Source organism: Leptosomus discolor, chromosome 11 (genome assembly GCF_034619465.1).
Source record: "Leptosomus discolor isolate bLepDis1 chromosome 11, bLepDis1.hap2, whole genome shotgun sequence".
Lineage (NCBI taxonomy): Eukaryota > Metazoa > Chordata > Aves > Leptosomiformes > Leptosomidae > Leptosomus > Leptosomus discolor.
In genome coordinates, this window is record NC_141401.1 from 14,468,507 (window position 1) to 14,482,813 (window position 14,307).

At 39.2% G+C, this 14,307-nt stretch overlaps 1 protein-coding gene across 1 annotated transcript in view; it reads left to right on the forward strand.

Moving 5' to 3' along the window:
- Window positions 1–4,121: 4,121 nt before the first annotated feature.
- The window catches only part of TMEM266 (transmembrane protein 266), a 59,255-nt gene continuing 49,069 nt past the window's right edge, over window positions 4,122–14,307 (forward strand). Inside the window, exons 1-2 of the mRNA XM_086471782.1 lie at window positions 4,122–4,135; window positions 6,317–6,505. Coding sequence (XP_086327908.1) covers window positions 4,122–4,135; window positions 6,317–6,505 — 203 coding nt within the window. The remainder of the gene's footprint in view (window positions 4,136–6,316; window positions 6,506–14,307) is intronic.

The following is a 14,307-nucleotide window of genomic DNA, read 5'->3' on the forward strand; positions in this document are numbered from 1 at the left end:
ACTAACATAGAAGGTTGATCTAAACATTAACAAATTAACTCAGGTGGGATGTGTGCTGGGCAAGGGCAGCAGCATGAACCTTTGCTCAACTATAGCACATGACCCCACTTCTCAGCCTGTATGGTTCTGAGCATAACCCATGAACTGTGAAGCAGTTGCTTGCCAGTGCCCACACAGAGGACTGGGTAAAAGAAATCTTAAGCAAAGGCTACCTTGCAAAAGCTTTGAGAAACATGTGTAATACCTGTGCAAAGAACAGAGGAAAGCTGAAGGGCTTGGAAGGCAAGTACAGCACTTTTAAAGCACTTTGAAAGTCTTGCCTCAGAGCTTGGTGAGCTGGGTGCAACTTTCTTTACCTACTGCAGAGGGGTGAAGAGCTGAGTTGGCTTTGCTGAGGCTTGAACTGTGATCCCATGCATTTTCACTTGGCCTGCTAGTCTACGAACTTGACTCTATACAGAAAACCAGATGCAGAAATAATGCTTCCCATCATCCTCTTGGAGCGTACGAGACAGTATGTCAGTCATTTGGTCTGGTGGCCGTTTCTGGGTTTTATACCACTTCAGAGTTTGCACTAGAAAATTTTTGGGACTATTCTTTCCTTTTCCTCATATCTCTTTTTTAAACTAATTCTGTTTAACTTGTGAAACTCTTTTTCTGGAGCCATCTCACCATGAAAACACTTACCCCACAGAACAAATATAATTGCTGAGCTCTCACAAAATGGGCATTGCTCATACTCACGTGGCAACTCAGCAAGCACAGTGTGCTGTGTGGTCTCAGTTCCAAGAAGTGGAAAAAAACCCAAAAAACCCAACAAAACAAACAAAAAAAAACCCCAAAAGAAAACAAAGCCAAAAAACCCTGGTACTGTTAACTAATTCCCTTGATTGAGACCATGAGAGATAAGGCTTTTTTGTCTACCAAGTACTGACTGGGATAGGTGTGGAAAGGGCTGTATGGAAAAATTTCCACTCAGGTGGTGGATGGAATACTCAAAGGTTGCCCTCTGCCCCATGCCTGTCTCTGTTGGTAGGGAGGAGAGCTGCATCGTTGCTCTTTGCCTACACTACATCCTATAGGAATGCAAGCAAGAGATAAGTGCAGAAGAATAAAATCTTGTGGTTCCTTGTTGCCTTTATATACCACTCAGTTCAGGAGATATTTCCTGTGGAAGCTGGAAATGCTTTATACTGCTATAAAAGGTTTTTTTTAAGGAAGTTTTGAATGTCACAGATAGATGAGGTGGAGTGGATGGAGAGAGTAAGTTTCTGCAAAACATCAGTATATGTTAAGGCATTTCTGTTGCTTACATAAAGCCTAGAAAGAAGTGTGAATCACAGGAATCCCTTTAAAATATAGCTATACACAACCTATTATGTCAGTTTTGAACGTTTCAGTTATGCTGCTGCCTTCTTGTATATATTAACTATTTGTCTTTTTAATTAAAAAAATCAGCTAATACATTAGTCATCTGCACCAGAAATTACTCACTTTTTGTCACTTTCTCTCAGGAAGGCTCCACTGAGTCCTTTGGAGACTCGGTTTCCTTTATCTCCTTTCAGGTCCCTTTCCACGTTACTGCTCTCACCTTTGTGAGCACTGTATGTCATGGTAATGATCCCTTCAGCTAGGGCGAGTTGGACTCTGCTCCCTGGGGAGCCATCAGAGCTATTGGAAGAGCTTGCTGTCCACTGTGACTTGCTCCTTCAGTCCTGGTAGTGAGCAAACTTCGTCTGTAGAGCTGCCAGCTCCAGTAGAAGGGAGCAGGTCTGGCTTATTGGTGTTGCCACTAGTCAGATCTGATTGAGTTGTAAAGCAAAATTCTGTGTGAATGTGAATATATTTCCAGCTTTAGAAGAAAAAGAGACTGAGTCTGTGTTCTGGAGGGGCAAATACTTCATGTTCATGTCCTGTGTGAAAGAACTGCGGGGTTGCTCGCCCCGCTGTTATGACTTAAGTTCCCTCAAAATCTTGAGATTGATCTAAAAACTATGAACTTTTTAAAATGTAGCTGTGCATTTTTTTTTGTCTTCTTTGGCTTTCTAAGCCGTCTTTCAGAGGGAGTTTGTGAGTATTAGGACTCTGCTGTCTCCTGAATAAATTGTGAGGTTTTTAGTACATCAAGAAATTCTCACATCTACATCTGTCCGCTTGTCCTCTGAGGCTAGTTTCCATCAGTTTTATTCTTGCTTCCTAAATCAGCTGTATCCCCATTTATGTTTTATTCTTCAGGCCTGCAAATGCAGTTATAGCAGGATTCTCATTTTCCTCGGGCTAACGAGACAGGTGCACAGTACCTCATGCCTTTACCATTTTCTCAGGCTGAGTGCTTAAAGCAATTGGGTTGGGTAAAATCTTTTGTTAATTTTTTTTTTTGAAAAGTGTTGTAAAACATCAACCCAAACCGAGATGTTAGGGAGCTAACATCGCAAAACAAGGCTGATAACCTGTGTTTTAGTTTTGTTGTGCTGGTAGGTGTAAAAATTGCTATCATAAAGCTATCATAAAGGCATAGGTACAGATTCACCATATCCCTTCATATGCATAATTTTAGGCAAATGTTTTGCTATTTTGCTACCTTGGGAATATAATAAATAAAATAATTCAAGGACAATGAAGGCCAGGGGAGAGACTCCTATTGGTATTGAATGGATGTTGAATCAAGTCTCCGCTGTATCAGGGAAGGTTTATTGGAAAAAAGTTTGTTCTTACTCTGACTTTAGAAGTACTACAACATTATAGATAAATGGAGTGTGTGTGTTTTTTCTAAAATATGGGTATTTTTCTGTATTAAAGTTGGTTATGTTTCCTTTCTTCATATGAATAATTAAATTGCTTTTTCTGATTTATCTGCCTGAGCAGGGTGATCACAGTATAGACCCTTTCTTTTTGCATACTCAGGCACCTTATCGGGAAAATGTGAGAATGCATTGACTACGTTTTACGTTGTTATAAGGTTACAAAGCGTGAAATAAAGCCTTGGAAATGGCTCAACAGAAGATGTAAGTTCAATTTTATTATTTGGTGTTAAGGGTTGTACTGTTGCTTTATTTATGTGTCTCCACTGTAAATACTTGACTGATACTAACAATTCAGCCTGTAAGTCACTGTAGTATAAAGCTTAGTATAAGAAGCATTTTTCGTTATAATTAAATTTTTTTGGTGTCATTCTCAGTAATATTTTAATTTGCCAAGGACTATTTCAGTTTAATTAAAGTAAGAGTATGTTTTTACATTACTTTTAAAAATTATTTAGCATATAATCTTGATGTTTACAAAGTCTCATGATATCTCGAAGAATTTGTGTTTCTTATATGGTGTTCTCCAGTTTATATTTTTCTAGCTACCAAAACCTGTGTATCAGTAGGTTTCATTGTCACAAGCTTGTCCTCTTTCGTTCTGGTTGCCATGCGTTGGTCCAGGTACAACACAAATGGAGACTTTGCCACAAGCAAATGTGGTGCCTTTTCCAAATGTGTTAGTTGGTTTTGTTGATCAAAATATCATCTTGATAACAGCCCATGACAACGTGAATTACTTGAAAGAGGCTTTCTAAAGTATCAAAGGAAGTCAGGAACACAGTTCAAATTGAAGAATGGAGAACAAAACTTTGTTGACAAAGCTAATGCTCATCTCTATAAAGTATATTAAATTGTGGGAAAAAAAAAAAATCAGTTGGCTTCCAATAGAATTTGTGCTTCTGAAGCCATGAGCTTTCTTTGAAATTCAGTCTGCACCCTCCCTGATCTTGGTTATCTTTCTCAACAATCCAGTGGTTTAAAGCAAGACCTGTGTTCTTGTGGAAGAATGAATGTGAGCAGGTGTCTGTGTATATGAGTAAATGCACTGTAACTTTACAGCTTCCACAATATGGAGGAATTAACCTGGAATAAAACCACTTTTTGAAAAGGAATCATGGGGGAAATAAAATTGTTAGATGAACTCGCAACATGGCGACAAACATCAGTACAGCCCTTTGGAGTTCTTTTGGCTATGTTTTAGATAAATTTGTTTTGCTTCTCACAGAGACCTAATCTTGGAAGGCTAGAACTTCTGTGCAGAGCAGCTGGAGTTATTTAAGTACTGGAACCACTGCTGATTCGGTTGCATCCTCCAACATGACCAATCCTCAGTAAGTACTATGTGAGAATAGTTATAACTACTTTTAAATAGAAGGGAGCAGGTTGCTACCTGTAGGAGAACAATGTTGTGACATCAAGAGAGTTCTATCAGTATTACTGAAAGGAAAAGCTAGTATTTTGAGGAGTAGTAGGATTTGATTAGTTGTCTAAAGAGTGTGAATTAGCAGAAAAAATATGAATGCTGTAAGCATGTCTGATGTGTTGCTAACATCCAGCAGCTGAAAACTAGTATGTCATTTTCAGATCTGTTTGCCTTTTTTCTTTCCTGTCACCAAACCTGTCCCAAAGGTGTTTTGCCAACACTAGTCTGTTGTTTTTCTTTTCAGTCAGATCAGATAATGTGTGTCATTTAGTCTGGCTGAGAGTACACAAGGTAAAAACTGTTGGGAGAGGGAAGGCTGCACTTTTATAGTACTTGAAGTTGAATCATTGTACACTCTTGTTTTGCAAAACTGAACCAGTTTGGACTTGTAAAGATAAATGTCCACAGGATGGCACTAAAGGTGAAAATCAGAGAAAAGTCTTGCTAAAATTAGCTCCTCCCTCTGGGCTTCTGATTTTGATTTTTTATAGAGGAATACAGTTCTGTTGGAGATGAAAGAATCTTACTACTTTCCATTATTAGTTAGGTAAAGAATAAAATACAATAAGCCTTTAGGTTGTTCAAACAGTACTTCCTTTTACCTCTACTTTCTGCCTTACTATGACACAGTTGCAGCTTTTCCGGGCCAAATACTTGAGATACAACAGCATCTTCCAATTTTTAAAATTACTTTTTTGTGTAATGCTGGCAGCAGTTAGCTCCTTTTAATTTAGGAATAATGTTTTCTGTCCAAAAGGGTTAGCCTAATGGTGAGGCTGTGACCAATAGAATCTTATCTCTTTAACATAGAATTTTAGTTCCTTCATCCACATCCTTAGACTTACAAGATATGAGAGTTAAGAACTCTTCTAAATTATTCATTTTTTCTGAAAAAAAAAAAGAACTGTTATTCAGGTTGCTTGAATAGCTAGAAGATTTTAATAAGTTCATTTAAAACAAAATCATCGATGCAACCAGTGTCAAATAACAGAGGGAAGTTGGGTGCTGAACACTTTTTAACTATATCCCTAAGGAGAAAGAGTATCCTCACACCTGCTATTGAAAACCTCTGACAAGTTGCCTGAGATTTCTTCAGAAGTTAACGAGTGCCCCTGGATGAAAGCTAGAGAAGTTTATGCTTGAACCTACTCTGAATCAAATGAAGCAAGCAGCTTTCCCTGGGTACTGCGAAGGATCAGTCCCTGCTGGGACTTGACATGCAAGCTCTCTCCTACAACGAAGTCATCCTTTGCATGCACTAGATAATATGGTAACAGACAAACTTTGAGTTTCTAGATAAGTAGTATCTTGTTATAAATGTGGAAGACGTATACATAGTCAGACTTGGGTTTTACCTGCATGGGGTTTCCATTAATGTTAGTGTGGAGGTAGAAGAATATGTGATCAGATTTAGCAGCTGACGTAAGGATAGTTAAGGTAATCTTTATAGAGGAGCCCATACTTCTGAATCATTGTTCTCCTTTCAGAATTATTGTGAAATCGCTTCTAACAGACTGATTCTTTCTAGTTGAATGGAACTAAGTTGTCATCCATCAAAACTATTTGAATATCGACACACAGTGGAAGAGGGATCAAACTGCATCCATTAATTAACATTTGATTTGTATATAATGATTGATAAGCTTAGCAGTTCATTGCTCACTGACCTAACTTACAAAGCAGTGAGTTTTTAGTTGGCATGGTTACATGCTTGCTTTCTGTTTTGAAAAATATTTTGCTTTTGGGTTTATGCATTGTTTCCATATTTGTTTGTTTATAATACATCCATTTATATTTAGTGCTTTAGAAGCAGATTCAGCATAGTGAAATGCTGTTCTTCGTGAGGTTTCTGTTAGATTGCAGTGGGATCTATGAAAGACAAGTTTGGAGAGATTTGGTCTGTCCCCTCGATGAGGATACCTCCCTCTGTGACCTTGCAAGGCCTTTTAAATTGCTGGCTTTTTAGGATTCTGTGAAGTCCTTGTCTCTTATTTTTACTTTCTTGCTTATTTATTTACTTATATTTGTTTATATGTATATGTGTGTGTAGAGAGAAGGGTTTTTTTATTTTGCTTATTACATTTTTCAGGCCTGCAATAGAAGGTGGTGTTTCAGAAGTTGAGATAATTTCACAACAAGTGGAAGAAGAGACCAAAAGCGTTGCTCCTGTACAGCTTGTTAATTTTGCTTATCGAGATCTACCTTTAGCTGCACTTGATCTGTCTGTGGCTGGGTCCCAGCTTTTGTCAAATTTGGATGAGGAGTACCAAAGAGAAGGGTAAGTACGAAGGACAGAATATTGGTTTATAGTTTTAGATGATAGGAATTTTGTGGCCTCTTAAAAAAGAAAACCTTGAGCTGGAGAAATGCAGCCATTTTTCCTCAAACTCCCTTTAAAACCATTGTCACAGGATGGAAGTGACCTTTTCCAGTATAACTAATCTATACTTGTTTGGGACTCTATAATTTTAAATGATTCATAGCTGCTATTGACCACTGTCTGGAAGCCTTCTGTAAGGGAAAACTAGACGAAGCATCTAGCTCGTCAGACAAGCAGAATGGCCTCCTGAAAGAAAGCTCGTTTCACCTGAAAGGTGTTTCAGAGTTTCAAGATGATAAAGGGTTGGCTACTGTGATTCTTGTACATAGTTGTACATCTCTTGACTGAGAGATAATGACTTAATATTTCTGATTCCTGGACGGATTCTGTACTTTTCACAGAATAATTTGAATTGCATAGTTTGTTTATGTGAGAACATTGTCTTTGATAATGTATATACATTTTATTGCTGTTATTGTAGAACTGCTCCAGTTTTATTGGAATAAAAGACCTTAATTGGTTCATAACATTTGCCCAAACATATACCAGTGTCTGATTATGTAGCCTTGTTGTCCTACGGGACATTAGAAGTCATCCTTATGCCTGGCTCAGGATTGAAGTGGCTGTAGGTGGACTGATATACTAAATTTTTTATGAACGATTTGGGTCAACTGAAGAGAATCCAGAGGAAGGTAGTGAGAATGGAGGCTCAGAAAACCTCCTGTGGAGTACTGATTGAAATAACTGTGTTTCACATGAAGAAGAGACTTTCAGGGAGGCTTATAGGAGACTTCAGTGAGAAAGAGAACAGTCTATTATTGATCTTCATGATGTTTCAGACAAGAAGTAAAAAGCTTGAATTGCAGCAAAGAGAAGAATAATGAGGGTAGCAAAGTGTTGGTGTAGACTACTGGTGTGTATGGGAAGGTGGGGACTAGAGTTGCAATTGCCAGATGTCTTTAAGAAGATGTATTTGTCAGGAATGTAATGCTATAGTTTAACATCCCTCGGGACAGAGATTAGCTGAGCACTTGTGCCTGGCCCCTCTGATTCTGTGGTTACTGTATATACATATACTGAATGTGAATATATATACACTCCATTATTGATAAGATCCATCTACAAGCACTTCACAGTTATATAGAGCTCTCATTGATGAAGACATTAAAGGCTTTATATAAGCCTCCATTTATTAACAGCTCAATGTGTTTTAACCTGTGCTCTGAAATCAACAGAGAGACCTGCTTGATCTCTGCTCAGCAGGTATTCTGTATGGTAGTCAGGAAGCAGTATGTGGGGAAGGCTCTTGCCTTTAATTTCTTTCCAAATTGGACTTTATGAGACATCTCCAGAAAGTTGTTACTCCAAACAAGGGGAAATACGTTTCAAGTAGGTTATATAAGTATGGTACAACTGTAACATAAAATACCCTGCATAGCAAGAGAGGCACTTGAAAATTAATTTGAGTATGCAGGTGTAACCCTCAGGCTATTTTGGTGCTGAGTAAATATCAGTTTAGTTCAAATATGCATTTTTATAGATTTTTATGATCTGAAACTCAGTTCTTTACTGTGCCAAAGTGCACAGATCTTTCATTGTAACCATTTGAGCAGCTTTGCAGTCTTAAGCATGAAGTAGGCTTGTCATTCTCTTCCTCAGCAGAGGTCTGTTCCTTCACACAGATCTCTTTTGTGGCTTTATCAGTCTGAACGGAAATAAGCAAGTGTCATCCAGACTTCCCAGCTGTAGAGAGGATTCTCTGAAGAAAATTCAGAGCTTTAGTTTGTATGTCTCAGTGTGTTTTGGTTGAGTTCCAGAACTGCATCTGCCTTGTGGGAACGGTGGCTTCTTCCTTTCAGAAGCACTGATCACAACTGATGCCCTGTGAAATTCAGGAGCAGAGCAGGAGTTCAGGCAGCCCATCAGCAAAAGTAAAATCCTGTCCCCATACCTCCTCATGGGTTGGTTAGGTATATGTCTGGTTTTATGAATGTGGTGTAATTTCTTTCTCATGGCCTTGTTAGATGTGACTGGCTTCCACCTGAGTAAGGAGGAGACAGGATGGGTCAGATCAGTTTGGTACAGGAACTAGCAGCTACGTCTCCATCATGTACAAACAGAGTGATCTGGGAAGGGCAGCACAGGAGGTGGCAGAAAATGCCGAACTCCCTGTAGTTTCTGCCAGCACCCATACTCGTGACTGTGGAACTCTGTTACCCCAATGCTGCCATACAGGTTGCAGGTGGAGATACCAGAAGATACTGCTAATGCTGGAAAGTCCTAAAAGGTGATGTAGGACTAGTCTTCCCTGCCCTGTCTGTCTGTCTTTGCAGACTTGAAGCGTTACCTTCTGTGTACTTTTCCCTGAGAATTTTGGGGAAGTTGCCACCCTGTAAAACCTGTATATATTCTGTATGGCTGTATTGTAGATCTGTAGCTGATCTAGGCAAGTTGTAGTCATTCTAACTGTAAGACTCTGCAGCAGGAAGGTATGGTGCATCCCTGTGCTTGGAAAATGCTGGGTTGTTACAAGCTGCATCTATCCATGACCTTATGGTTTTCAATGTAATTGTCCACAATCCCTAGTTCCTGGTGTGGGTTGTCACATTTCATCACTGGTAAGTCTCCATGCAACAAGAGATACAGGAGACTAGAGATGAATGAATGGGAAATGAAGGACTCTTCTGATTTAACGGTTTGGTGGTATGCACCAAACTTTCCTTATTTAAGGCCAGAAGGTGTACAGGGTCCAAGCACAGCAAATTTAACCTGGTTGCTAACTAGGGGAGCTTTTTGTTTCATCTGAGAGAATGTTTCTGTCAGTAAACCAAATATTAATAAGCGACCAGGAATAAATGGCTCATAGCTCAGCCCTCTGTGTGCCTGCAAACTCTCAGATGACATCAGACTAGCTACCTGTCCCACAAGAAACGAAAAAAAGACAAGGAAATGCAAGAAGAAAGGAAAATTATGGTCTGCCTTTTGTTAGACCGTATATAAACTGACATTCCCATGGCTTTAAAGATACTGGAATAAAAATCTTATTTTGTGCAGTTTAATGATCTTTGCCCTATCATATCAAATGCTCAGGGCAGTCACTTCCCATCTGTCAGTGTTGTTGAAGGAATTTTGTGGACAGTTTGAGCTAGTTTTGTTAGAAATTTAGTTTACAATGCTGATGCCTGTGCTAAGCAACCAAGAAAGGACTGGAGATTAGATGGTGCGTTAAGCCTGTCCCTGAAGTACACCTGTAAGTAGTGAAAGGGTAATCAGGCAAGGAAAACCTTTCTGCTCTCCCAGAAACCCTCAGACAAAACAAAATGCGCTGTTTTCTACTGTGGGTTGAGCAAAAATTCTTTTCCCTCTGTAGACTTCTCAAACAGGGAAAGTACAAAGATTTACATGATGGAAGTTAGTTAAGTTGGATGGAATCTGCATTGCAAAAAGTCTCTCATCATAAATCATGTGGGTGGGCTGGCATTGCCCTCTTTGCACTGAGGAGGAGTAAGGTGCCTGTGGTCTCCACATGTGGGATAGGAGGGATTCCTGCATCTGGCCTGCTTCCTAGCTGCAGTGAGGCTGCTGTGCCTGATGGTAACAGAGCTAATAGAAGCTTACTCTTCAGAAAAAGGAAATTTTCTGATAAATGCTAAAAATATATAACTAAAACATTTTGCGTTTTGTGTGATTATAGCAATCACTGTTTATAAAGGTATATCTCTTCCACTTTCTTGTAGCACTGAAGAAATAGTAGCTTGGTTCTACAGAACCAATATGAGTGTGATGGTCATTTCTTATGAGTCCTGCTGGTGTGCCCTGCAGTTAACTTGTTAGAATTATCCTTAGGTAACGATGCTGTGCACTCTACTCCATGCTTAGACAGTGCAGAAATGATTGAGGTATAGGCTGGAGATGGGTATATGAGAAATAAACTTAAAATGTGCTTTGGGTGCCAAGGAGAACACGTGGTGCACACTTCTAACGTGTCTGTAACAGATTAGGTGATACTTGTGTACAAAAAGCAGCAGCAAAGCTGACTGTTTTCTTCATGTCTGTGAATTTATTGGAGAGACTCTGCATTGAACTCCGTTTCCATGAAAAGAATATATAAATGTTTCGTTAAGGACACTAATCACCCAGAAAGCTAAGGAGATTTTAAAATGTTAACATTAGCTTAAAGTGATGCTCTTTAATTTCTTTTTTCCAATCAAATATTCTGTTTTCCAAAAAATACTTTCTCTTCTATTTTTGTGTCAATGACCAATAAAACTGACGGGGAATAGCTGGTAAATTGACAACAGGCAGGAAGTGGTATATATGTGCGAAAGGCAAGTGGGGGTAGGGAAAAGCTCTCCTTCCTGTATTTTTGTTAAGTTCCAATTAGGAGGTGTCATTCACAATAAATTATAGAAGAATTTACAGACAATTGCACAACAGGCCGTATTTTTTCTGTGAATATGCAGTTGGCCAGTGAGCCTGTCTCTTGATAGAGATCTGTGTTTAAAGGGGGCAGGAAGCAAGAGGACAGAGATGCACCAACTTTAAATTATTTGTTGTATTTGTTTTAGATTGCACCTTTTGAATTTTTATATGTTAAACAAATTTGAAACATGAAGGTGCTTTCAAATACTGTGTTTTACATCATCAGCAGTAAAAGTTGGGAGTTCATACAGTTAATGTGATTCCCTTGACAGTAGCTGTAAACAGTCATGCCATTGTAATTTAATCATTTATGGTCATCTGTTTATAGCCTTAGATTTGTTTGGTTGCAGCTAGGAAGTACATTAAACAGTAGGAATATCTGAAAAAAGAAAACTATAGGAAGGGATAGAGGGAGGGATGAAAAGAGAGGGAAACCAAAACTGAACAGAGATTTACAGAGAATCAGAGATTAACACACAGGAGAGTTGTGAGCTTTTAATTTTAAATTGGTTGCAAGCCTTCACTGATGAATGTGTTCACCTATCCTGGGAGAAAAGGATGTCTGTTCCGTCAGCCTGTCTTCTAAAATTGCATCAAGTAGATGCCATTATTTCGTGTTTCATATTCATCTTTCAGTTTTTATTTTGATCTCTTAGAGGTGTTTTACTTGTGTTTTCTACAAAGCTTAAAGGTGCTTTAGCTAAAAGAACTTGAATGGACCAAGTTCTTACATTTTTCTTGTTTTCTGCTTTTCTTGTCTTTATCTGGCAGCATAATTAAAAAACAGTCCCTTTTCTGAAAAGTTCTGTGTACCTCATGCAGATCCTGGAGCACATGATGTTGATACACGGTGAACAATGAGGTCCAAGCTTGAGATAAAGTACAAAGGTTTTGAAGGGCAGAAGTATTTCATGTAGTGAGCAAGCTTCTTGTATTTACAAAAGTGACTTTGTTTTTAGCTGCTAGCCATAGTCTGAATCCAGAAAGATGGTGTGAAATCTTAACAGCAAAATACAGTGAATGAGACTGTAGTGCTGATCTGTTCTTTGTGCAGTACTATGTCACTGCTACTCTCTGTGCTCTGGTCCAAAACTTAAGACCTGCACTGCAGCAGAAAATGAGCATTCAGCACGACGGAACCTGTGAGGTGACCAGCTCTTCACTAGAGAATACATGAAATTTTGGGCTATGTTACAGGGTTGTTCAGTGATTTGGAAACTTCTTTTTCTGTACAGATCCTTTTAAGTGTTTATCTTTGTAAGTGTGGTTTTCCAGAATAGCTCATTACTGTGTTTATCCTAGTATCTAAATCCTTTGAGTGTGTCCCTCTAATGTCTTTTATCAGTTACACCAATTGGTAGAGGGAACACTACTATAAATAAATTAAAAAAAGAATTAATTTTCTAGCTTGGTGATTTTCAGACGTTTTTGGTTTGTAGACCTTTCTGTAGTTTTCCAGCAGAACTTGCATTTTCCAGATACTTTTTGTGGGTACAAGTGTAGTAGTTGTAGCCTACAGACCACTGTTTGCAAAGCTCTTTATTGGAGAGTGGAAATGAGATGGATCTGATTTTCTGGCTTAACACTGGAATTAATTGACTAAGTTGGAGATGATGTGGCTTGATGCAAAAATTGAAAGATGGATAAGCAGTAGGACAAAGGAGAAATGTGGGAAAGAGGAATATTAGTCTGGAAGGAGAGTCCATGAAAAGGTTAACTAAATCCTGAGCAGTAGTCTAAAAGCAAATCAGATCATAGAATCATAAAATCATTAGGTTGAAAGAGACCTCTAACATCATCAAGTCCAACCATTGACCTAATACCACCATGCCCACTAAACCATGTCCAGAAATGCTACATCAACACATTTTTTTGAACACCTCCAGGGATGGCAACTCCATCTCTTCCCTGGACAGCCTTTTCCAATGTTTCACCACTCTTTGAGTAAAGAATTTTTTCCTAATGTCTAATCTAAACCTCCCCTGGAGCAACTTGAGGCCATTTCTTCTTGTCCTATTGCTAGTTACTTGGGAGAAGAGACTGGCACCCACCTCACTACAACCTCCCTTCATGTAGTTGTGTAGAGTGTTAATAAGCTCTCCCCTCAGCTGCTCCTCACAAGACTTGTTCTCTAGACCCTTCCCCAGCTTTGTTGCCCTTCTCTGGACACACTCCAGCACCTCAATGTCTGCCTTGTAGTGAGGGGCCCAAAACTGCACACAGTGTTCGACATGCAGCTTCACCAGTGCTGAGTACAGGGCCATGATCACTTCCCTACTCCTGCTGGCCACACTATTTCTGATACAGGCCAGGATGCTGTTGGCCACCTTGGCCACTTGGGCACACTGCTGGCTCATGTTCAGCCGGCTGTTGACCAACACCCCTGGGTCCTTTTCTGCCTGGTAGCAGATGTTAGGATTCATTAGGGAAATGAGTAGAGAATAAGAGAGAGGCCATTGTTGTGCCTCTCTCTATATCCAAGCTTTGCCCACGTCTTGAAAGTACATGTAGTTCTGGTCCCTGTCAAAAAGGATACGGTTGACATAAAAGAACTGGAAAAGATTCAGAGGAAAACAGTGATCAAAGATGTGATATGACTTCCATTGGAGATTACTATGTAATCTCTTCAGTCTGGAAAAGAGAAGGCTGACATGAGATTTGATTGAGATTACAAAATCTGTGACACAAAGAGGTTAAAATAAGGTTTGACACCATCCCCTGCCACCACCCCCCCCAGGTGCTAGGGTACATTGATAGATTAAGGCCCAGTTCAAAATAAATAAAAAGCAGTTGTTCTTTGCAGAGGGCAGTAGATGTGTGGAACTACTTTCTAAAGGATGTGTGGCTGCTAATAGCTTATCCAGCCTTAAGGGGAGGTTGGACAAGTTTGTGGAAGAGAAACTTATTGAAGGTTACTAAGTAGAATCTGAGAAACCACATCTGGCTCAGGAAGTCACAAAGTTGAAAGTAGTTGGATGCTGTGAGAGTTTTGAGGGGAAGTATTATGTTTGCTGTGTTCTTATTCACCTTGAGACATCTGTTTGTGGCCACTGTTGGAGAAAGGATGACAAGCCTTTGTTCTGACCTAGTATGGCCATTTTTAATAAGCAATTTTCTAATGAGAGGAGTTAATATACCAGGTAATCACAGGATGTCTGTGAGCAAATGGTGTTATATGCACCTATAAAGAAGGCAAAAATGATCCTAGAAAGCATTAAGTACTTCAAATAGAGCTTGGAAGCATTCATGTAATTAAACATATTCCAAAATATTATGTACCACCCTCATCTGTATTCACATGCAGAAGGGACTACCAGGACAATTATGGAAACTGAGAG